This window comes from Cebidichthys violaceus, unplaced genomic scaffold, assembly GCF_023349555.1.
Source record: "Cebidichthys violaceus isolate CVI_PGR_0920_01 unplaced genomic scaffold, fCebVio1.0.p SCAF_83, whole genome shotgun sequence".
Taxonomy (NCBI): Eukaryota; Metazoa; Chordata; class Actinopteri; order Perciformes; family Stichaeidae; genus Cebidichthys; species Cebidichthys violaceus.
The window spans coordinates 176,820-202,304 of NW_027176968.1; the positions used below are offsets into that span (position 1 = coordinate 176,820).

At 40.9% G+C, this 25,485-nt stretch overlaps 3 protein-coding genes across 3 annotated transcripts; 2 read left to right on the forward strand and 1 right to left on the reverse strand.

Moving 5' to 3' along the window:
• On the reverse strand, positions 1 to 10,656 carry yju2 (YJU2 splicing factor homolog). The gene is made up of 10 exons (XM_068702325.1): positions 10,562 to 10,656; positions 8,926 to 8,982; positions 6,591 to 6,796; positions 6,219 to 6,319; positions 3,885 to 4,029; positions 3,572 to 3,706; positions 3,307 to 3,488; positions 2,890 to 3,040; positions 701 to 872; positions 1 to 477 (listed from the first exon to the last, which is right to left on the reverse strand). The coding sequence occupies exons 3-10, from the start codon at positions 6,612 to 6,614 to the stop codon at positions 356 to 358; spliced, it is 1,032 nt and encodes a 343-aa protein (XP_068558426.1). The 5' UTR covers positions 6,615 to 6,796; positions 8,926 to 8,982; positions 10,562 to 10,656; the 3' UTR covers positions 1 to 355.
• cart1 (cocaine- and amphetamine-regulated transcript 1) lies at positions 8,807 to 10,246 on the forward strand. The gene is made up of 3 exons (XM_068702326.1): positions 8,807 to 9,009; positions 9,242 to 9,322; positions 9,686 to 10,246. Exons 1-3 carry the CDS (start codon positions 8,875 to 8,877, stop codon positions 9,791 to 9,793), a joined length of 324 nt encoding a protein of 107 aa, XP_068558427.1. The 5' UTR covers positions 8,807 to 8,874; the 3' UTR covers positions 9,794 to 10,246.
• On the forward strand, positions 10,439 to 23,551 carry LOC137866431 (microtubule-associated protein 1S-like). The gene is made up of 10 exons (XM_068702349.1): positions 10,439 to 10,601; positions 11,950 to 12,045; positions 13,267 to 13,349; positions 14,077 to 14,214; positions 14,779 to 15,277; positions 15,529 to 15,615; positions 15,700 to 18,182; positions 18,967 to 19,108; positions 19,253 to 19,470; positions 21,097 to 23,551. The coding sequence occupies exons 1-10, from the start codon at positions 10,439 to 10,441 to the stop codon at positions 21,250 to 21,252; spliced, it is 4,065 nt and encodes a 1,354-aa protein (XP_068558450.1). The 3' UTR covers positions 21,253 to 23,551.
• Positions 23,552 to 25,485: the final 1,934 nt, after the last annotated feature.

The following is a 25,485-nucleotide window of genomic DNA, read 5'->3' on the forward strand; positions in this document are numbered from 1 at the left end:
AATAATTAAATTACATTTAATGATCCACACAAAGGTTAAATTACATACCATCAAAAGAGAGGTGTTGCAAGATATCAAAGCATGTCAAGGAGTTGAAGTTAAACAGATTTTAATAAACATTAAAATGTACACAGCAGACTAAAATCCCTGCTAATGACTGCCCACCAACACTTCATCAGTCACTTCTTTAGAGAAAGGTTATTTATAGGATAGACCCACAAACTGGTTTATATGTGACTTTGATTTCTGTGCAGCAATTACAAAAATGGTCCATATCTCTATATTTCTTCATGCATCATTTATACAATTGTGTGTCCGTCACTCAAATCAAAAAAACATCCCAAGCAGCTTCTACTCATTCGCTGTCATTGCTGTCACTGTCTGAATACGCCCCCAGCAGGCTGAGAGAAGATGACCCATTTTGTGTGGCAACAGGCTTGGAGGCATTGTGGGTGTCAGCCGTAGACGCCTTTGAATCTGTAAAACAAGAGAAACAATTACTGTGCCTTCCAAATCATATTCAAACTTTTGATGAAGGACGCAAACAAGCAGCAAAATAAAATCTGGAAATGTACAAAAAAAAAAGTTGGTGCTCATGGGAACAGAAACAGACAAAGGAAATAAATCAAAGAAAGGAACTAAAGATTTCAGCAGAGTCAGGCAATAAAAGAGTTTCATATAAGAGGTACCGATGTGTTACCTGTTTGTGAAGTGGGAGCAGCAGCTGCTGCCACTGGTCTGGGTTTGTTGACAGCCGCCGCTGGTTTCTTTCTCACGACCAGAGACCCCAGTGCTCCTTTACCGCCCAGCGTCCCCACACTCCTCTCCCAGCTCTCCACCTTGGCCTTCTTCACTCCTCCAGCTGAGGTTCCCTGTGGAAACACAGCATGAAGCAATCCAGTATTTCCTGTTCATAGGATGGCTTCTTTAAAAAGGTCCTGTGAGGTTTTTGTCTTCATTAGAGTAAACAATGTATGCGTGCAATCCAGATTCATGGTTCGCTCTCCTTAAGCCATATTGGAGTGGTATTAAGAAACAGTTTATGGTGTTCAACCAGTGAAACCCGGGGTGACTTTTATTGTGAAGCTGTCACTTGAAACGCGATGCCTTTGTAACCGAGCTTCGCACTGACAGCAACAGTTCATCAAGAATACAAAACAAGATATGGTTCTTTTTGGGCATCGTTTGGCTGTGGATCAGCCTTCATTTTGGGCTGGGCGATAATTCAATATGATAATTTCGGGGTACACAATTACATCATCTAAATTGATAATAACAAGCAAATACCAAATCAAATTATCCATTTTGCACTAAAGTTCTTAGTTAAATAAGAAAATACTTTAATTTGTCACACAGGAGGCTTCACAATGTAGACAAATAATTTACTGAATTTGTGAAGAATTTAAAGTTAAAAAGCAATGTTAGTGTGTTTAATAAGCACACCTAGTGGTGGATATAATGTTATAACATGTTTATTTGAAGAAGTGTTAAATCATAAAAGTATAATCATTCTATGTATTAAACTATAAAATACAGTTACTGAATGTTTTGAGGGAAAGAGAGAGACCTTTGAGACAGGCTTTTCAGATCCGAAAACGTCTGTATGGTAAAGAGATGAGTTTGGAGAGCCGGACAGGACTGTGAGGTGTGAACAGTGGGGGAAGGAGATGTATTGATCAAGCAGAGATGTTGATGAATACAGCCCTAAGGAAGCGTGGGGGTCGGGTACATGCAGTTTTACGAGGAGGAGGACAAGGCGGACCAGCGGACATTATCAGGATCATCACTTAGACCAATAGAGAGCATTGTCAGAGGACAGGAGGAGACAATTGAATTTTAGCCAGTCACTGAAGCTGATACTAGATTTTGAATGTAAACCACTGACTTTCGGGTATAAAAACATTGTTCGGAGTGAAACTATTTAGTTCTTCATGGCGATCCTCTTTTACAGCAAACTGGCGTTTGTCGGCCTGTTGGGGGGGAGTGTTTGAACTCGGTTTCGCGAATCCTTACTATCGATAGTGTAATTCAGTTTGTGACTGTCTTTTAGCTTCTGTGAATTATTAAATACTTTTTCATTGTAAACCGGATCCAGCTGACTTTTTGGCGTGACTTCGTCGCTCAAGCAACATCAGAGCGAGAGGTCCGCGGCCTCCTGCGAGGAGAGGTTAACCACCTTTATAAATTACAAAACATGCTACTTTGTGATGTATAGCGAGATATGAAATTAACTAATATTGTGACAGAATTAGATCGCGGGTACAAGCGGCTGAAATGGGTTTCCTCAGGAGGGTGGCTGGCATCTCCCTTAGAGGTAGGGTGAGAAGTTCGGTCATCCGTGAGGAACTCGGAGTAGAGCCTCTGCTCCTTTGCATGGAAAGGAGCCAGTTGAAGTGGTTCGGGCATCTGGTGAGGATGCCACCTGGGCGCCTCCCTGGGGAGGTGTTCCAGGCACGACCGGCTGGGAGGAGACCCCGAGGGAGGCCCAGGACCAGGTGGAGGGACTATATCTCCAAACTGGCCTGGGAGCGCCTCGGGATCCCCCAGTCAGAGCTGGCTGATGTGGCCCGGGAAAGGGAAGTTTGGGGTCCCCTGCTGGAGCTGTTGCCCCCGCGACCCGATCCCGGATAAGCGGTTGAAGATGAGATGAGATGAGATGTGATAGAAGATTTTGGCCATATTGCCATTATAAATATTGCAGGAACCAGAAGGAGCAATAAGAGGGTGAACATAAGGAGCTCTCTGATGAAGGATTTCAGCTTACAGGACTGAAATATTGAGGGTTTAAATTGAAATATGTTAAAAGAAACCTTGACAGATATTGAAAGTGTCATTCACTGAATAGGGGACACACTGGACACATAGTTGAATGTAAGTGGTCACACGTACCTGTGACTCTATGGGTTTGATAGTAGTAAGGATGTCTGTTGGTTTATCTGTGCTGGGTTTCTTTGACTCTGAGCTGCTGCTCTCCTCTTCCCTCTCTGAATCAGAGTCAGAGTCTCGGAGTCTTTTCACAAGGGCTCGATCCAACATCTCTCTGTGAAACATTAAACACATTAAGTTCTAATTGGATTTTGAATGACTACTGCTCTGAGGTCCCACTGATATTAAGAGGAATACACATAATAAAACCCATTCAAAAACATAAGCAGAGATCAAAGTTGCATCTGTTAGCATTTGTTATGTATTCTTTAAATGGCCATCAGTGTTTGATATCTAAATGATTCTAGCAAATACATTTTTATTACTGAAATGTACACTTGAAAAACATTCTTTAACTACAAATTGTCTCTCTTCACTCACTTGGTCTCTCGCTCATCCTCTTCTTTCTCCCTCTCCTTCTCTCTCTTCTCCAGGTCTCTGTACCGGTCGATCATTCCCTCAAAGTCCACCTGAGCCTGCCTCTGGTTCAGCTCCTTCAGCTCCTGGAGGTTCTCCAGCACCTCCATCTCCATCTTGGAATCCTTTGTGCGGTTCTCCAAAACCTTTTAGACAATTGGGAAATCATCAACTCTTCATTCCCATTGGCAATTAAAAATAATAACGCTAAATTGCATTAAACACTGACCTTCATGGGGTTGTTCAGTTCCTCTTCTTCCCTCTCCTGTACGACTCTCTTCTCCTCCTCCTCGATCAGTTTCTCTGCTTGGAAGTTTCTTGTTGCACCGTGCTCCATTGCATAGTCTGTGTTCTCTGGGTCAGTCTGTAGTCACAACATGTCATAAGGAAGTGTGAAAAACTAATTTATGCATACTGCTGGAGATGTCTCTTTCACAAAATAGCACAGACACAGCTCTATATATTACCTTTACTTACTAGTATTTGTTTTGTATCATTTCGTTAAATATCATAGCTAGAATCAGTGCATTGAATACTCTCACCTTAAACGTAATCTCAGCGAGGCATCGAGTACATTTGATGTAGAAACGGAAGATGGGAAGTCCCATGTACAGCTCATTCATCACAGTTTCTTTACGTGCATTGAACTTCTTCCCCTTGTAGATGTACTCTCCACATGTTTTACACCTGCACACAACCAGAGAGGCAATGCTGATGAACACAGTCACATGACCCATTTACAGTGTTTTACCAAGAGAGCTCAACGGGATCCTTACTTTCTCAGTCAACTTGAAAAATACAGAGACACCATTTACAAGTTTAGTTTTATGAGGCCTTCATTAAGGCAATTTGTCAGAATTGTCAACAGCAGCATACAAAATCTCCAGCTGAAACCTCCTTTGACTGTACTGCGATCTTAAAACTATATTCAGAATCAGAGTCGGATCATTACATCTGCAGGGACAATATTATTGACCAATTGTAGCTCATCGTACATACAGTTGTGGTCAAAAGTTTACATACACTTGTAAAGAACATAATGTCATGGCTCTCTTGAGTTTCCAGTTATTTCTACAACTCTGATTTTTCTCTGATAGAGTGATTGGAACAGATACTTCTTTGTCACAAAAAACATTCATGAAGTTTGGTTCTTTCATGACTTTATTATGGGTTAACAGAAAAAGTGACAAAATCTGCTGGGTCAAAAATATACATACAGCAACATGAATTAGCAATTTTGGTGACTTAGAAAGTTGTGTCAATGAAATGAGCTTCATAGCATGGCCTCTTAACTTCTTGTGAGTGATTATGAGTGACTACAGCTGGTGACTTCTCTGAGGTCATTTAAATAGGGCTCATTGGATACAAACGCCCACAAACGCTACAATGGGAAAGTCAAAGGAGCTCAGCATGGATCTGAAAAAGCGAATCATTGACTTGAACAAGTCAGGAAAGTCACTTGGAGCCATTTCAAAGCAGCTGCAGGTCCCAAGAGCAACAGTGCAAACAATTGTTTGTAAGTATAAAGTGCATGGCACTGTTTTGTCACTGCCACGATCAGGAAGAAAACGCAAGCTATCACCTGCTGCTGAGAGAAAATTGGTCAGGAGGGTGAAGAGTCAACCGAGAACCACCAAAAAGCAGATCTGCCAAGAATTAGAAGCTGCTGGAACACCGGTGTCAGTGTCCACAGTCAAGCGTGTTTTGCATCTCCATGGACTGAGAGGCTGCCGTGCAAGAAGGAAGCCCTTGCTCCAAAAGCGGCACCTTAAGGCTCGACTGAAGTTTGCTGCTGATCACGTGGACAAAGATAAGACCTTCTGGAGGAAAGTTCTGTGGTCAGACGAAACAAAAATCGAGCTGTTTGGCCACAATGCCCAGCAATATGTTTGGAGGAGAAAAGGTGAGGCCTTTAACCCCAAGAACACCATGCCTACCGTCAAGCACGGTGGTGGTAGTATTATGCTGTGGGGCTGTTTTGCTGCCAATGGAACTGGTGCTTTACAGAGAGTAAATGGGATAATGAAGAAGGATTACCTTCAAATTCTTCAAGATAACCTAAAATCATCAGCCCGAAGGTTGGGTCTTGGGCGCAGTTGGGTGTTCCAACAGGACAATGACCCCAAACACACATCAAAAGTGGTAATGGAATGGCTAAATCAGGCTAGAATTAGGGTTTTAGAATGGCCTTCCCAAAGTCCTGACTTAAATCCCATTGAGAACATGTGGACAATGCTGAGGAAACAAGTCCATGTCAGAAAGCCATCAAATTTAACTGAACTGCACCAATTCTGTCAAGAGGAGTGGTCAAAGATTCAACGAGAAGCTTGCCAGAAGCTTGTGGATGGCTACCAAAAGCGCCCAATTGAAGTGAAAATGGCCAAGGGACATGTAACCAAATATTAGCACTGCTGTATGTATATTTTTGACCCAGCAGATTTGATCACTTTTTCTGTTAACCCATAATAAAGTCATGAAAGAACCAAACTTCATGAATGTTTTTTGTGACAAAGAAGTATCTGTTCCAATCACTCTATCAGAGAAAAATCAGAGTTGTAGAAATAACGGGGAAACTCAAGAGAGCCATGACATTATGTTCTTTACAAGTGTATGTAAACTTTTGACCACAACTGTATATCAGAATCTTGGCTGAGGAATAACAGCTTTGATCTCCTCTCCACTCAACTATTATTCAATTCAATGAAGCTACCAAGCATTTAGACTACTGGAACTTTGTTCTGAGATCCTGGATGTAAATATGTGACAACTGCCCAATGTTCATATTTGTGTATTAAAAACAAGCTCCTTCAATTAACCACGTAATGAAACATCATCCAGCTGTGTGACAATGTGGAGCATGGATGAAAAACACAAACCTCATGTTGAATGGAGCCATCAATCTGACTACATATTGACGATCTTTAGGGAGTTTAAGTTTGGGGATTTTGGATGGATCAAAATCCGGGGGGTAGTATTTCTGCGGAAGAAAAAAACACAGATGTGAGTAACTGAAAAGCCGGAACACGTATTAAAACGAATAGTACATATTTAGTAGTAATAATAACAATGGAGTTTGATTCACATAGAACGTGATTGTAGCTCACACTAACCCACTACGGAATAGTAATCCTCGTTAACGCTACACTTAGCTTCAAAGCTAACCTTCGCCTGCTTGGTTTTTACAGCGCATAGGGCTAACGTTACCTGTTTTAACTGTTGCAAAAGAGGCACATTGTTCATATACTTACATTTAATACTTTTCTTTCGGACATTGTTGCTTTTGCTGGAAACCCAACGTTGAGAATGAAACGTTGGAGTAATTAGATTGAGAGCTATTTCCACAACAGTGCTAGCCGCTTGTAGGCTGCACTGTACACTTCCGGTTGTCTCATTATTAGCATCCCGAGCTGCACTTCAAAGTGTGCTGCCTTCCCCCTGCGGCAGGGGTGAGCATCTGCAACCGAAACAAAGTTCCTGAAGGCATAAAATGTAACATAAAACAGGAAGACAGTGATATAATCAGATGAATAGAGACAATTACAGGGAAGTAAAACATAATCATTTGTTTTATATTATTACAAATAGTGGCTTGTCTGTGTTAATTTCTCCGAAAGGGTTCAGTTAAAATCTGTTTTGCAATGTTCTCCTCTGTAGGATGGTCGACCATAGCACCACACTATGGCCTAATATTAATTAATGGTACCAAATTCCTCTGTGACCTGCTGTGGAAAGCAATGGAATATTTGACACATACTCTTGTGATTAAACTCTAAGAAGACGGAAATAATCACATTGGAACTTGTATGTTTATTTATTATAGTATATATATTTTAACTCCCACTGTCACTAGCACAACAGCTACTATTTCTGTGGTCCACAAGAACAAAAACTAATAAGGCAATATCAAGGTATACTAACATAACATTATAACAATAACATTACATGCATACACATACATAAATACATATAATATATTTTCGTCATCTTTATTCATGCTTTTTTACTAATCATGTCATTACTAATCATTTTTAAACATTAACCACTTGACACCTAATGTTACCATTATAAAAGTCATATACAGATCAACTGTCCACATTCCGTTACATTTCATTCTGTATCTGCTTATTCTGACACTTCATTGATCCTACATCACATTTAAAGATATATGTATTTTTCAATGCTGCCGTGGGAGAGTTATAGATGCCTTGTACATCATTTTACACAGTTCACATGATTCAAATGATTTTCTCTTTCCTCACTCAGTCAGCGAACAACTTATTCTTTAGTTACGTTTTTGTCATACCTAATGTCAATGAGTGAGCAAGTATGTGATTGACACTAGGCTATGGTATATTCCTGTAATGAGATCCCAGTGCATCTGTCATGACAGTGTGATATAATGCAATGAAAGTCACACAGACACACACACATTTCAAAATAATCATATATCTGTAAGATCATTTATATGCTAAAATACATTGTGTAATTTATGCATATACAAACACACATAAATATTGTACCAAACACACCAAACCCAAATCAATTTTTTTTTTCAATTGCTTTTATTCAACCTGAATGAGTTGTAGGCTTTATAGCCCTTATTTCATCCTTAGCCTCGTCTTTTTAAGGAGACAGATTGTCTCAATATGAGAGAATGAGAGATTGGGATCAATATGGTGGAAGAATTGTCATTGACATGGGGTCTCTGACAGGATTGGTGTGTAAACATAAGCTTGCCAGCCACACACACACACACACACACACACACACACACACACACACACATTGCTTAGAGGGTGGTTAAGGTTATTTCTACAAAAGGAAATTGGATCCTGATAACAGATTGGTGTCAATGTGGGTTAATCTGAGGTTAGATTTAAGTTTAATTGAACAGAGGTGACAAGAGAAGATAGGCAGAATAGATTAGCAGCAAAAAAATGTAATGTTTCTAAAAGTTACCCTCCACAAGAGGTAGTCAGGGCTATTTCATATTTAAGATAAATCTAACTGTGCTGCGTTCTTTTCCAATTGGATTCGACAGATTTACAGATTTTCGAAGTATAAGTTTTATGTTGTGTGGTGAGATTTCAGCCTGATTCTGACACATCAAAATTACTCATCAATGAGTCAGATATGTGGTTAACTGAAAAGGCTTACTTTGCAGGCCATATATTGAGATTTAAAAAAACTGAACTAAGATTGGAATCTGGTGATAAAAGTTTCATTCCCACTCAGCAAATAAATTACATGATCAAATATGTTTTGTGAAATGTAAATCCACCTTCCAACCTTCCCTGATTTCATCCTTTCAGGTCCCTTCCTCTAAAGATACAAAAGGTGCTGAGCAGTGTCACCAGTATTGAAACCTTTCATAAATATTTCAGAGGGTGGCTGATGTCAACATCAGCCATAAAGCGCATATAAAGAGGGGCTCCCTGTACAGAAGACCTCCAAACCTTCACGGAGCAACCGCAGACTTCTCACTTTTCTCCACTCGCCAAAGAGGACTGCTCCAATTTTTGTGTCAGCACCATGGTCAGCGCTCGGGCTCTCCTCCTCACGGTCACCTGCTGCTGCACCTACCTGTGGCTTGCTCATGCAGAAGACTCCTCACTGGAGACGCGCTCGTTGGATTTCCCCCTGAAAACCCAACAGGAGAAAGAGCTGGTGAGAGATTTTACCAAGGGTTTGGGTGTGAAATGTGTCAGTAGGATGAATGAAGGCTGTTGAACGATGCGCAAAATAAACATTGTTTGAGAAACAATCACAAAAAGATTAATAGCACACATAAAACGTTGATCTTTTAAACTTAAAGTATGAGTTTTCCTTAAAATGGACACATCATGTCAAGTTTTAAATATGTTTGATGAATATTTTACTTTCTGGCATTTCTTTGCAGATTGACGCGTTGCAAGAAGTTTTGGAGAAGCTGAGGAGCAAAGAGATGCCCTTAGAGAAGAAGCTTGGCTGGCTGCCTTCGGTAGGTGTAAGATATTATAAAACTGCTGAATTAGTTTGCATTTCTAAGACAGGGAATATGTTGATTTATAAATACATTTTAAAAAGTCTATGTTTGTGAAATGCATTGAATTCATAATATCTACAAATATGCTAAAATATTAGTTTTTCGTAGATGTGATTTATGGTGTCTCAGAGCATATTTGACGAGGATTTGTCCTGTTCGTAAAATGTATTTTGTAATGGATGTTTGAACTTGGAAATCAATGCATACACGTATAACTTTGCATGACCATTACTTTTGACACACAGTTTTTTGATCAAGAAAATGAGTGAACAACAATATCCCTATTTTTATGAATTTATGTTGCTTTTGTCGTTCCAGTGTGACGCCGGGGAGCCGTGCGCCGTGCGTAAAGGCGCGCGCATTGGCACGCTGTGCAGCTGTCCCCGGGGTACTACCTGTAACTTTTATGTTCTCAAATGTTTGTGAAGGAAAATAATGAGAAAAATGAATTACATTATGTGATTATAAATTATGTTTTTATTTTACAAATTTAGAAATTTACAAAATGTTACGTTATGTTTTGAATAGATCTAACGTGTTCTTCCACCATGGAAGTTATTTGTGTGGGATTGTGGCATCTTGTGAAATACTTTGTATGTTTTTGTCATAAATTATTTCCCCCCCTGTAATTTTGTTTGCTGTTCCTGTTATGGGGGGAGATAGCAAAGATATAAGCAACGGTTTCTAAACACATTTGTAAGATACGGTCAATAAATTAACTAAATTATATCCAAGTGTTTGAGTATCTGTTGCACTGCTATATAAAAACGAGGGGTTACAGTATGCAGTATTATAAAACGCACCATCTCAATTGTAGTCTAGAAACTGGAGGATCGTCATTTCCTTGTGGAAAATTGCTTTTGATTAAAATGACAGCACTAAAACACTTACGGGATGACAATAAAGAAAATATATATTGATTCGTATTTGCCACGTGTCATCAATAATGCCGCCTCTACACATTCACTAATGCACGACTGCATTCCGGCACACCAGCTGTCATCTCTCTCTGTAATAAAAAGCGCTGTCAGGGTTTTTCAATGACATCACATCCAAGTGCAAGTTTCCAACATGGCGTCCAGCCGGGTGCCGGAGAGGGAGGTCCAGGAAGAGTCGAGGCGCGCTGCGACCGCAAACCCCGACTTGAGCCTCCACAAATACTCCCTGCTCATCATTATAGGACGGACCGCTCACCTCAGACAGACGGGACCCATCAGCAGGGAGATTGAACGAGGTACGTTTACGTCAACGTCTCTTACAGCTTGCTGCATGTCGTTTTGCTCTTCTCTACATTCGGATAAAATATTCAGATGCCTGCAAGTTCTCGTCGACTGAATCATCATCGAGGATGCTACACTGACCCCATTGCAGTGTTTATGTAATTTTATTCACCCCGCTGATCGAGGATGCGTCATCTGGCAATACTCCACAATCAGCATCACCTCACCCCTCTGGGCACATTATAATTAAAAGCAGTCTGCAGCGGGTGGTTTGTCTTTTTTCTCAGTATATCGTTATGCAAGGAGAAGCTTTTGGGGAAATGTTGCAGGGCAAATATTCAGTCAACACATAGCCACTTGTAAACGATGTGCCATAACCTTTGTGTGCTAATGTACAGCTGTAACTGTGGAGACTGCAGGCAGTGGTAGACAGACTGTGTTGTACTGTGTAAGCAAACAGCTATAAATGCATATTTGAGTGAGTTTATGTACTGTATACAGGCTGTAGATAAGGGAACAGCGGAAACACAAGACAGATACAGATATTTATCATTTAGGCCTATAAACATTTCATTGCTGCATCTCCACAATGTCAGTTTTTCATGAACTAAGAAAAACAGCCTTGTTTTCAGCAGTGTGACATCAGGCATTTTTCATGTTTTTCCCAATGTGTTTAAATGATTCATTCATCTAAAGAATAGTCTAAGAAAGTTAAAATCACCAAATGATTTTATTTTTTCTTATCTGTTGTGTCATACCCTCACTGGCCACTTGATTACACCTGCTCTGCCATCAATGTGAATACTTTCACAAAGCTTATGAGTTTTCAGTTTTTGTTGATACTATCAGATAATTCTACTTTAGCTTTCTTATTATTGTTAAGTTAGTGGTGCAGTTGTACTAAATATTTTGACCCAACTTTCCCCTTTCCATTTTCTTGTAATGAAAAGTTTCAGTCCCAACACATTGAAAAGAAAGAACCATATGTTTGAATTTTGACAAAATGTGACAATTACACCTAGGATGGTCTTCATAGACTCCAGTTAATAATCTGTTCCATTTAGGTGTTACTCATGATTTGTGGCAAACAAATAGAATAGAATAGAATTTACCATTTTAATGTTTTAAAATGTCCAATACTTAAATGGATTATTTCAGTGTAATCACAAATGTCTCTTATCAACTTGTACTTTTACTTGCATAAATGCCTAAATTGACATGCACTGGTGTTTGAGTTTACTAGAAAATGTACTAATTTCACACTTTCTTTTTTTTTTTAAATATTTGAACATGTTATGTTGTTTTTGACGAAGTGAAACCGATTGTTGCCCCCATGTGACTGTGTATCTTTTATGTCTCTAGGTATTCAGTCATGGGACATCGACTTAAAATCCTGTAACCTGAATCTCTATCTCCAAGAGTTTCTCTCCCAACACACGGCGTCTTTCAAGGGTGCAGGTAAGTAATAGTAAGTTAATTTGACTCTTTATCGCAAAGAAAGCCCCGTGACCATGGTAACTCGCCAGTTTGGCTGGTCTGGGGTCCACGAGGAAGGAAGGAAGGAAGGAAGGAAGGAAGGAAGGAAAGTGGAGGCACAGTCGAGTGATTGTTAAACATGGGTGGGCCTGTTGAACAAAAAACAATGGAGAACTGTAACCAAGCTGTGCCACCTCTCTTTCTGTATGCAGCCTTTTAGTATGCAGAGCCAAGGACAACCAGGGAAAATGATAAAAAAAAAAAGGGAGGACAAATAGCAGCCTGAAAGGTTGCCTATGTGGTAAATATGACTGCAGCTACTTATCTTTTAATAATGTTTGAGCTTACATGTTATTTTAGGGTTTTGTAAAACAATTAGGCATTTTGTAAGAGAGAGGTGGCTTGAAAAAATAATTTTACATTTTGAGAAGCATATTCACTTTTCTGCTCAGAGTTGAATGAAAAGAGCAACAACTTTAAGGTAAGTATGTAGCTGGGGCAAGCAGCTTGTTAGCTTAGCTTAGCATAAAGACTGAAAACAGGGGAAACAGCTATCTTGGCTCCGCCTAAAAAAAAAGTTATCTTTGTTATCTTTGCACAAGAGCCAGGCTATTTCCAGTCCTTATGCTAAGCTAAGCTTACCGGCTACTGGCTGTAGCATCACATTTAGCTCACAGACGCGAGTCAGGCATTGATCTTCTCAGTCTCTGCAAGAAAGCGAACCAATTTAATTCCCAAATCGTCTTAAATCACAAAAATGTTTCACATTTGAACTCGTGCATGCCGCTTGATCACAAACCGGTGAGCCAGTGAGGAATGGCAACCACTTTGGATTCTGACTTAAAGAAACGTTGGTAATTATTTTCCAGTTGGCTGTGTTCGTCTCTGTATCCTCAAAGGTTGATCCAGTTCCCCTCAGACTGGATATTCACTGCAGATTGAGTTAACTTGGCATCTCATCCTCAGACGGTCCCTCTGACTCAGCTGTTCATCCTTCCTCCTTTTTGTTGAGGGAGTCAATCACCCGCCCGGTTATCCCACTTCGCTTTTTTTTTTTTGTTGACTCCTTTGAGGTCCGCTCCTATTTGCCTCTGGCCTCTGCTCAGATCTGACTTTAGCTCTTGTTATCTTCCCCTTGACTGTCTGTCTGTCTGTCTGTCTGTCCCTTCATTTCTATTCTCTGTTTTTCCTCTTCCTCCTCAGGGCAGAAGTGTCTGCGCCACAGTACCAGAGTGTTGGACACTCAGGTGCTGATCAGTCCATCTCAGGAACAGGTTCATTCAGAGGTGAGGGGTTAAATCCTGGCTCTTTCAAAAATACTTGAGAGTTCTTGGAAGGTAGTTAACCAAGCCAGGTGTTGTCGTGATGCAGTGATGCAAGAATTCAGATTTTTATTTATTTTTATTGGATGCTCATAATCTTTCTCCAAATGAGATCTCAAACATGGCAGAGGATTGGATTTAAAAACGATTTTGTTGCTTTTATTTTGATTCAATTTTGATTCAGAAATTTGACAGTCTGTCATGATTTACATATGTACTCCAAAAATACTGAAGTATTCTCATATCATTGTAATGAGGGCCGCAGCATTTGTTTTTTCATAACAGGTTTAACCCGCGATTATTTACCGGATTTACAAATGTATTGTTAGTTTTGTCTAAGAATGAAAATGCCTGTCACAATTTCCCAGAGTTCATGTCTTCAAATGGCATCTTTTGTCAAACAAACAGTCCAACAACCAAAGATATCTAATTAGCAATAATATAAAAAAAGTTTTTTATCAGAAAATGGTCACATTTAAAAAGCTAAATGGTATTTTTGCTTGTGACTCAAATGTGATGAATAAATTATTAAAACAGTTACTTTTAGGCTGATTGAGCTCAAAAGGCCTGTTATGGATTATTCTTTGATTGTTCTCACTCTCCTTGTGTTTTATTTTTCTCTGAAGCCTTTCTTTTACAGTTGATTATGGGGAAAAATAAAAATCTTACCATCTCTGTCTGGCCTGGCCAGGTGTTTGCTCTGCTGTCCAGGGAATCGGCCCATAAGCTGTTAATCTTGGCTGGCCAGAGCGTGGAGGAAAGTGGAGACTTGCTGTTTCACAGAGGACTGTTCTCACCACAGCAACTGAAACAAATACTAACAGAGCAGGTACGACAAAGTGTCTCTCTGACTTTTATTTTCCGTGCCGATAAATGTTTGGATGTTTTTTCATCTGCTTTGTAGGTCCACGTAATCTTTAACATCTAAAAATGCAGCCGTACATTAAAGCTGTAACCAACTATTATTTTCATCATTAGATTAATCTGTTTATTATTTGGTCTATCACATGACAGAAATATTCCCATCACAATTTCCGAAAAAAACCGAATATATTCAATTGGCAATAACCTAAATGAGAGAAAAACAGCACATTTTCACTATCAAGAAGAATTAACTAATTCTGGCAATTTTGCTTGAAAACTTACTTAAACATTTTTTCACAGTTTAATTTCTACCAATCTACAAATCAAAGAATTGTTTCATGTCTAGTTTATTTTACTGCTAAACAAACGTGTCACCAAGATGGGGAAGAGATGCTGATGTTGATATTTGAGAAGCAACGAAGTATCAGCTGATATTCTATTTATTAATTTGATGAAAATTAACATTGGCCCAGCTGGTTCATCATTTGGCCTGTATACTAAAGTATCTAAAAAAATGCTCTGATTTTAGTTCATAGATCAAGAGAGCTCTGACTCCTCCAAACTCAGTTTGACCCTCAGCTGTCCCAACATCGGCCAGTGGAGGAATACTCTCTTGGGGAACCAGCCTTTGCAGTGTCCTTTCACGCTGCACATCAATCCCCCAGAGGTTCTGCCTGCCATGGAGGCTCTAGGGGAATTCACCTCCCTCATCTCTGGTACTCTTTCCCCTCCATCTCCCTTCGACCTCTTGCCTCCTCCCATCACTGTGGGTTTTCTCAAGCTGTCCCGTCCCTGCTGCTACGTGTTCCCCGCTGGCCGCGGTGACTGTGCCTTTTTTGCCGTTAACGGGTTCACGGTGCTGGTGGATGGCGGCTCGGACTCTCAGGCCTGTTTTTGGAAGCTAGTCCGACACCTCGACCGGGTTGATGCCGTTTTGTTGACGCACATTGGGACAGAAAACCTCCTCGGAGTCAACGTCTTCCTGGAGAGGAAGGTGGCTGAGTTGGAGCTGAGCTCTGATATCAAAGGTAAGAAGTAAAGTCCATTCAATTGTAAAGCCAAAAAACACAAATTTGCCTCAAAGAACTATACAGTCTTTTTACCATATGTCAACCTGTATCGGTAGACCCTTGGTTTAGATAAGGAAAAACTTTTAACGGGAGAAAAAAAAAGTTAAAAAAAAGTTTGGAGATTGGGATTTCTGTGTATTCATCTTTACTCCTTTCATGTTCAAATTCCCCTTTTGTCTCTGTGTCCTAATATTGTTTTATCTGAACAGATGACTCGTCTAAGAGGTTAATCTCCCCAGAGCTTGGAGTCGTGTTCTTTAACGCCCCCGGCAGGCTGCAGGTGGATGAACAGCCTTGTGAGTGATACAATAAAACTTACTGAAGTAATTTCTAATGTGAGTTATTGCCATCAAGTTAAGTTGTCATTCTTCTCATGTCAGGTGTGGAGAATGTACTGAAGAGCACACACCAGGCGGCCCTAACCCTACAGTTGTTAAAGAAGTTAGACATCAGACCACAGCCATTGTTTCGCCCGCAAGGTGTTCCCATTGAACCGCTAACCCTGTTCCAGAAGATGGGAGTGGGACAGTTGGATTTATATATCCTCAGCCCTGGCAAAAACAGCCAGGAGTACCAGACACTCATGCATAACTGGCCTGATGCAGTGTCATCAGCATCCAAATCCCAAACTCTCCCTCTCACCACTCTGGCTTCAGTGTCTGCCCTGCTGGTGTGGCACCCAGCGTGTCCCCAGGAGAAGGTGGTCAGGGTGCTGTTTCCTGGTGTTACCCCACAGGCAAAGCTGCTGCTGGGACTTGAGAAGCTAAAGGGGCTGGCCTTCCTCCAGAAACCCACAGTGACCACTGGGGACATGGAGAGACTGGGGGAGGACAGAAAGACCAATAGGACAGAGAACCAGGACAGTGGCAGGTCACAAGGGAAGGAGTCAACACCCAAACATGGAAAAGAGTCAGGAGTTAAAGAAGAGGGAAAGGAGGTACTGGTTAGGGAAAAGGGAAAAGTATTAAATGGAGTCACTTCAAGAGATGCTGATAAAACCAGAATCAAAGACACAGGTATGAAGCAAAGAGGAGCATTGTCCGAGAATAATACCTCAAAGAAAGGAGGAAGGAAGGATGGGAAAAAGGAAGAGAAGACTGGGAATAACCAGGAGAATGGTTTTAAGAGGAACAATCAGGGGGTAAATGATGTTCTCCCTTTCAAACCAAAGAATGAAAATAAAACTAAGCTCAAAAAGGAAGCAACAAATGACTCTAAAACAGGGGTGAAGAAAATAAGAAAACCATCAGGAAAGGATGCAAATAATGGAAAGAAGGTAAATGTAAACACTGCAACAAAACCTGATACTGGGAGAGTTTTGGAAACCCCACAGCCAGGGTTTTTTAACGCAGAGCAGCACAATAAAACACCAGCAAAAGAGTCTGAAGAGAACCCTTGTGGCTCCAAGTTGTCTACCCCTGAGGATATGACAGACGATTTTCTCAGGCTCCGGGAGGAAACTGAAAGAGGTGAGGCGCAGGTGGAAACAGCAGATCAGGCAAAGCAAAAAATCAGTGAGTCAGGAAATGAAAAGAGCCCTGGAGGTATGAGCAAAGAGAAGGGTATTGTAGCTGAAGAAGCTGCAGGAATAATGGGAGGAGCGAGTGGTGATAATGGAGTGCAAGACCAGGCTTGGACTGGAGAGAAAGCTGATGTAGACCTGCAGAATGCACATGGAAATGCTGCCAAACCAGCAAAGGTTGAAGGATTTCCATCTCCCCTGAACAAGGCACCAAAGAACGAGTGCACAGTCCAGCTAGACTTAACCCCGACCGAATACACTCTCCTTGACGGGGCTTTGAGAAACAGCCCTCCCTCGCGATCCTCTCCAGAGAACCAGGCCCCTGTCAGCCCTGACAATCAGACCGTAGAGCCTGTCTCCCCAGATTCACGGCCCAACAGTGCAGGCCACACTCCTTACTGTCTGTCCCCAGATGATGTGTGGTGCAATAGGGCCACTCTCAGCAGGTTACAGGCACAGATGGGTGACTTAGAGTCAGCTGAGGACCACCAGTCAGATGGATCATCCAAGCAAAGTGAGGAGCAGCCCAAAAGCAATCCAGAAAGTCACACAAACCCAAGAGAGAGGCAGCTAAGTTTCCTTTCTTTGGGTTCATTTAAAGAGGGACCTTCAGACCCCTCTCCCTCTTTCACTAACACCACCACCACCACCACTACACACTCCATGCCAGCAGAGGTGAGCTCACCTCAGTCCACAGAAGTAGATGAATCGCTGTCCATGTCCTTGGAGCAGGGACCAACTACTGTGAGTCAGAGAGAGGGGGATGACAGTGTTCATAACTCCCACTCCAATGGGGGCCATTTTGCTGGGATGCCTTTACCGATAAAGAAGCTTCCAAGATCTTTAGGGCAGGGTTCAGAGATGGGGCGGCCTCCAGCTCCTAACTCACTTAATTTTGAGGCGTCAAATCACGATGTGGATCTATGTCTGGTTTCCCCCTGCGAGTTCAAGCATCTTAAACAGCCTGATTCCAGCTCGGGTGCTAGCGAGACCTCCAGAGGAGCCTTCATTCCACATCATCACGGCAACAACAACAACAACCCAAAGGATGCATCACCTAGTGAGTCCTGTGCCCCCGTCTGCACGGAGGACTGCCCGTCTACCACAGCAGATGGATGTCTGGACTCAGATGAGGATGATTCGAGCAGTGAGCCGTCTAATTCTCCCCATAATCTCCGCTCCAGTCAGGCTCTGCCCCCAGACCCTCTTCCAGCCCCTCTCAGGGACAGCCCGCCCCTACCCCCACATCCGGACACATCCATGCCCGTTCCTCAGTCTGAATCTGACGCCAACGGGAAGAAAGCAAAAGCTACCGGAATGCGGGGGAAAAAAACTCCAGCTGTGAGTTTGTCTTTTTAACATAAAGGAAAAGTCTGTGTAATAATGTGCATGAGTTGCATGTGTATTTAGGAGATTTCTTTCTGCCCTATACAGATTCAGATACCTGAACTTGCATATCAGCCAGTATTGATCCAATACCAGTGTGTTAAATACTTGTTGCTACTCGTTTTACTGGTGGGATTTTCCAGTATGAAATATGGCCAAATTGCTGACATTTTGCTAGCTCTGGCTAACGTTACAGTCTCCTTTAGCACCAGCCTGATAGGTACTGCATGGGTGCAACTCTCAACAGAAATGACAAACAAGAGAGAGATGGCTCACTCGTTAGCTACACCCATCATCAATTATGTTTTTTCCAGAGTTAATGACGGAAGCAGCTAACAATTTACTCATCTCGCTTGTTTCTCATTTCTGTTGACAGTAGCACATGCATAACGTAAATGAGCTGATCAATGATATGATACTTTGATATCAGATCAGTGCAAAGACTGATCTGACCGATACCCAATTCAGCATTTTAGACTTGTATCGGTATTGCAACAACTCCAGTATTTACAACATTTCTGGTTAACTTTTTTATATTGTAGCTTGAATCAAGCCTTAGTGTCCTCGTGCCATACGGAATCATAAAGGTATAACATTGTGTCCAATTTAGGTACAGTATTTAGTCCTGGTCAGTTTTGAACATTATTATGATTTTGAGGATACAATTAATGGTTATTATTATGGCTAAATTGAAATCTAACATAAAACCTTGTGTACAAATTTGCTTTGCTGTTGCCAGGTTGTTGAGGCCTCCCAAAGATCAGGCTCAGGGAAAAGCAGGACAGGGAGCCAAAGTGGAGTCACAAAGGGGAACGTCTCATCAACTCGTACGCCTTTGTCCAGCACCCGGTCAGCACCAGCAAAATCCTCACCCAATCCAGGTATGAGGTGTAAAACGTGAATCATACTAAATACTGTAGAATTTCTCCAATACTTTTCCCCTTGTACTTTACAGACTTGATGTGTGTCCAATGGTTTGTATTGATATGTCTATCAGCAGTTTCTCTTCTCTCCCCCGGTCACAGGCTCCAAGTCTACCTCTGTTGGTGAAGTCAGTGTGTACGTGGACCTGGCCTATATTCCCTCTGGAGCCTCCTCTCCAACAGTCAGTGTGGACTTCTTCAGATGTGTTCGCTCCTCCTGTTACATCATCAGTGGTGACAGTCAAGAGAAAGAGGAGCTAATGAGGCATACACTGGATGCACTACTGGATGCCAAGATGTCCTGGCCTGACACTATGCAGGTAGAAACACGCACGCGATTAGATTCTTGTACATTGAAACATATATTACTTGATGTTGGTGGTTAACTTATACAGCAATAAGCCCTTCCAAAGAAAAAATAAGCTCTGCTTGTTTTCAGCTCAGATAAAGAATTATTTTTGTCAGATTTAAATGACTACAGTATCCATGAGCCTTTGACAGCACACAAACAGCTTATTGATTCTTGCCATTGTTGAATGCCAAGAAAATGATCTCTAATCTCTAATCAAGATAAGATAGAACAACAATTAGCCCATTTTGTTAGACTTCAAAACAACTGCCATTCAGGCAGTACTCATACACTGTTTGTACTTCATGAAAAGTAATGCATTATAATAATAATATTAATAATAAAAAACCCACATAATCCATTTGTATGTAACCCACGTATACCAAATTTGTTACTTAAACAGTTTCTGCACTATGGGGGCTTGTGTTGCTGGACATTCGTAGGGAAATGCAAGAAAAATAAGCATTAACTTAAGATATCATATGAACCGTTGTATGAGGCTACTTTGTCCTGTTACATTTTGAAAGCTGCTGCTAAGAGTCATGGGAGCTGTAGCTGTTGAAAGTATTATTTGTAATTTATCTGACGAGTTCCTCACATTTTTATTAGTTTAGCTTTTCAGAAAGAGACCCATTGTTGCAAAATATGTGTACTGCAATATATGGTAAGTATTTGTACAGTAATAGAGGCGACAGTATAAATAATGTAATAGAAGCTAACCTGGAAGAAGTGTGGGTATTAAGCTCTCTATATATTCCGTTTAGAATAGCTATTAGACTGTTGACTGAAAGTATATTTGACATTTCAGTTGAGTTGTCCACATACGTTTTTTGTCAGGCCCTGATTTAAAAGCAGATTTGTTTTCTTCTTTCATGCTTTACTTATTGTTTTGTGTGTTCTGAGTAAATCATGCTCACCTGAAACAGGTACAGATACAGGTAGGCAGGCAGCTACTGGTCCAGGTTAAGGTTCCAGTAGCTAGTTTCAGAACCATAAAAGCAAAAACAGTAGCATTGCAATTTTGACCATCTGGCAAGGAGTGAGTGGAAAATGGCCGGTTAAATATCTGCAGAGCTGATGAGAGAAAGTGGGGACAGGTGAGCAGTTGGGCAGGAAAAGTCAGGTGACTGTGACTGGAGGGAAGGGGGTTATTGCAGGGCTGCAGAGAGTGGCTATAAATGTGAGTGAGTGAGAGCAGTAGGATGGCAGAAAAAGTCTGAGGGCATCTGGTGGACAGGAAGAGAATGGCAATGGTTTGAGGAAGTGGGAGGGAGGGACAGAGAGTCAGAATGAAACCATAGATCCCCCTCTGACAGTGCAAAGATGATCATACAGACAAAATGGTGGATACAGAACATATACAGAAATTGATTTCAACTAATTAAACTGAAGCCAGTGCCTAAATTTGCTGGAAACTGGAGCCCAAACTGCAACCTATGCATGACTGTCTGCAGACACTGAAGTCATATTTTAATGTGTGCAAATGAATGACTTGAAGACTGTAGCCACAGATACTGACGAACGACTGAAAGTGATGGGAGTCAAATGTAACCTACACTGCAGATAAATTTCCTCCTTTTTATCCGTCTCTCCGCAGGTGACAGTGATTCCTACCTTCGAGTCGGTGCCGATGCAGGAGTGGTACCAGCAGACCCTGGACAAACAGAAGGAGCTCGGCATCACCGTTCTGGGATCCAACAGCACGGTCGCCATGCAGGACGAGACCTTTCCTGCATGCAAGATAGAGTTTTGAAGACTTGGGGATGCAATGACGGAGGGTGAATATGAGCTGAAGGATAGAAGAGTGTGTAGAGAGAAAAAAAAGACAGAGTTACAGAAAATTAGAAACAAATATTATGGGGAATTAAAGATAATATATGGCCCATTTCTGCACGAACACATCTAACATGGAACTTTCACCCATTCCCCTACTGGTTCATCACTTCTTTGTGAGCTACTTTTGCACCAAAAAGCCCTTCCTGTGGGGGAGTATTGCATGATTTTTTTTTTGACCCATGTTTCGACCCTGTGCAAAACAGGAGAGGAGATCACACTGGTTGCAAGAGAAGCATGTTGGTGTGCAAACGTGTGGATTCACATGAAAGCTGTGATTTTAGATTAGTTAATATATATATATAGCATACATGGGGTTAAAGGCACTTACCATAGGCTTGTTTTATTAATGCATTCAGCACTGAAGAGTGATAGTAGTGTGTGCTACGTTTAAGGGCCCATTTTGCTGCTTTTTATGCCACATTCACCAGTTGACGTCCCTTTTCCAGATACTCCCAAATGGCAGGAGTGTGCACACTTTTGTTTATGAAAGCACTGTGGTCGCATTGTATTGCTTTTATTCATAAAAATGATATTTGTCTGATTTCCACAGACAATGTATGTATCGTAAAAAGAGAGTCTTACATTGTACCTTTAATGAAGAGTTCCCAGTGTGTGGTCAGGTGTTTGTTGTGAGCACTGTAAGCAGACATGAGGTGAGCTGTGCTGTGTGTTGTACCTGCTTTCAACAAGTATTGTGCCTCAGTGGCTTCACTGTTGACCTTGCCATCTCCGCAGAGTAAACTGACGAGATGCGATGTATCTGATGTTGAGTGATAATCTGAGATTATTGAATCTGAGTGTGCAAGAACAAATCTGTTGACAGGGATTAGAGTACCAGATTAAATTTAATAGCATTACAGCAATCATCTCATTAAGAACGGTACTGTAATTGTAATCCATTACAGGAGCTTAGAATCATGCTAATCAGGAATCCGACAGCAAATGCTTTTGTAAAAATAGATGTTAACTTGTAACCTTACTAAAAATAAACATTAAAAGTGATGACATGTATTTAGATTGTTGATATGATGGATATGATAATATAGATGGATATGATAATATAGTTTATTGTAGACAAATATTTTGCACGGCATACAATCGTAAGTGAGTTTAATAACAGCTTTCTATGCTGTGCTCTGTAAATACGAATAAATTAGATTGCGTTCATATTTGGAATAAAGTAATTCTGATAAGGAAACTGAAATTACTGAATGGCTGTAATCAAATCGACTGCAGTACACACTAACACTTTATTTTATGAGTCCCTAATTTCCTGGAAAGTTTTCTGGAATTAGGTATATTATTTGTTAATAGTTGTTAACTATTATTGGGAACATTTTCCAATAATAAAGGACTAATGAATGAATATTTACTGTGGTCTAAATGGAGCAGTTCTTTCAAGGAAATTATTCTGGAAATATACAACTGCTTTTCCTGTAATTAGAATCAAATTATTGAGATTTTTCCTTCACAGGAAATTATGAAGACATAACAAATCTGTAAAATGAGGCACACATATGTAATGTAATGGATTACATTGTATTCTCTCCAGACCTGTCTGTCCACTGTTTTTTTAATTTCCTTTTGTCCTAGTCTGGATGTCCAAGAACGGGTGTCATATTCTGGTGGGATGTAAATCAATCACAACTGATTGTCTCAGTTCACACAAATGTGGCACACAGAGTTTCCTCGATACCAAAGCATGAGATCACAAAGACGCCACCAACCACTTTCCCCTTCGTCCCCAAATACATAAAACAAATGTAATTTTGTTTCTGTATCTCTAAATTATCTAAAAGACATTTTATAATTATATAAATTCACAGTTAAACTTTCATTAAGATTTGTTTTATTTTGTGAAATCATATTTCTTTTCTTTTTATCACACTCTTCTGCAAAAGGCTGCCAGATTAAATTATGTATTGTCCACGAGGGGGATGAAGTAGAGCTGTAATTGGTTGACAATTACTTGAACCACAAGGTAGCAAAGTGAATAGTAACTATGTGTATGTCCCGCATGTATAAAATACTGTATGTACTGTATGTTGTTTCATTCATGATATTCATGAAGACAGAGAGTAAAGCACTGTGGCAGAGGCGGGTGATGGGATGAACAAGTAGAAACCTTCACTTTGAAATTGTCTGTAAGTAATACATACAGTAACAATGTCAAAATGTGTGGGTTGTGGGGCCGGGACTAATGTATGAATAAAGAATGTGCATCACCATTCAAAAGTGTCTGTTGAGAGTCCTTGAAGTGCAATGCTGCCTTGTGGACGTTGAATTAAATTGTGAATGTGTTGGAGCTCAAACAAGTTAACCTGCTCCTTAACGTTTTCTTCATTATTTGCTGCTCTGGCTAATTTACAGTTTCACTCCAACAAAAGATACTCTATTTTATTTTGTTAATATATATACAGTGGCTTGCAAAAGTATTCATACCCCTTGAACTTTTCCACATTTTGTCACATTACACGCCACAAACATAAATATATTTTATTGGAATTTTATGTGAAAGACCAACACAAAGTGTCACACAATTGTGAAGTACAAAGAAAATTATACATGATTTTAAAAATTTTTCACAAATAAAAAACTGAAAAGTGCAGAGTGCAAAATTATTCAGCCCCCTTTTCTCTGAGTGCAACCAACTGCCGTCAGAAGTTGCCTGATGACTGCTGAATGATTGAATGTTGACCTAATGACTAAATAGAGTCCACCTGTGTGTAATCTAATCTCAGTACAAATACAGCTGTTCTGTGACAGCCTCAGAGGTTTGTTAAGAGAATATTGGGGAGCAAACAGGACCATGAAGTCCAAGGAACACACCAGACAGGTCAGAGATAAAGTTGTGGAGAAGTTTAAAGCAGGGTTAGGCTATAAAAAGATTTCCCAAGCTTTGAACATCTCACGGAGCACTGTTCAATCCATTATCCGGAAATGGAAAGAGAATGGCACAACTGCAAACCTACCAAGACACGGCCGTCCACCTAAACTTACAGGCCGAACAAGGAGAGCACTGAGAAGAGATGCAGCCAAGAGGCCCATGGTGACTCTGGATGAACTGCAGAGATCCACAGCTCAGGTGGGGGAATCTGTCCACAGGACAACTATTGGGCGTGCACTCCACAAATCTGGCCTTTATGGAAGAGTGGCAAGAAGAAAGCCATTGTTAAAAGAAAACCATAAGAAGTCCCGTTTGCAGTTTGCCAGAAACCATGTGGGGGAAACAGCAAACATGTGGAAGAAGGTGCTCTGGTCAGATGAGACCAAAATTGAACTTTTTGGCCTAAATGCAAAACGTTATGTGTGGCGGAAACCTAACACTGCACATCACCCTGAACACACCATCCCCACTGTCAAACATGGTGGTGGTAGCATTATGCTCTGGGGGTGCTTCTCTTCAGCAGGGACAGGGAAGTTGGTCAGAGTTGATGGGAAGATGGATGGAGCCAAATACAGGGCAATCTTGGAAGAAAACCTGTTGGAGTCTGCAAAAGACTTGAGACTGGGGTGGCGGTTCACCTTCCAGCAGGACAACGACCCTAAACATAAAGCCAGGGCTACAATGGGATTGTTTAAAACAAAACATATTCATGTGTTAGAATGGCCCAGTCAAAGTCCAGACCTAAATCCCATCGAGAATCTGTGGCAAGATCTGAAAACTGCCGTTCACAAACGCTCTCCATCTAATCTGACTGAGCTTGAGCTGTTTTGCAAAGAAGAATGGGCAAAAATCTCAGTCTCTAGATGTGCAAAGCTGGTAGAGACATACCCCAAAAGACTTGCAGCTGTAATTGCAGCAAAAGGCGGTTCCACAAAGTATTGACTCGGGAGCTGAATACTTTTGCACACTGCACTTTTCAGTTTTTATTTGTGAAAACAATTAAAAATCATGTATAATTTTCTTTGTACTTCACAATTGTGTGACACTTTGTGTTGGTCTTTCACATAAAAGTGTGTGTGTGTGTGTGTGTGTGTGTGTGTGTGTGTGTGTGTGTGTGTGTGTGTGTGTGTGTGTGTGTGTGTGTGTGTGTGTGTGTGTGTGTGTGTGTGTGTGTGTGTGTGTGTGTGTGTGTGTGTGTGTGTGTGTGTGTGTGTGTGTGTGTGTGTGTGTGTGTGTGTGAGAGAGAGATTTTTTTTTTTTAAT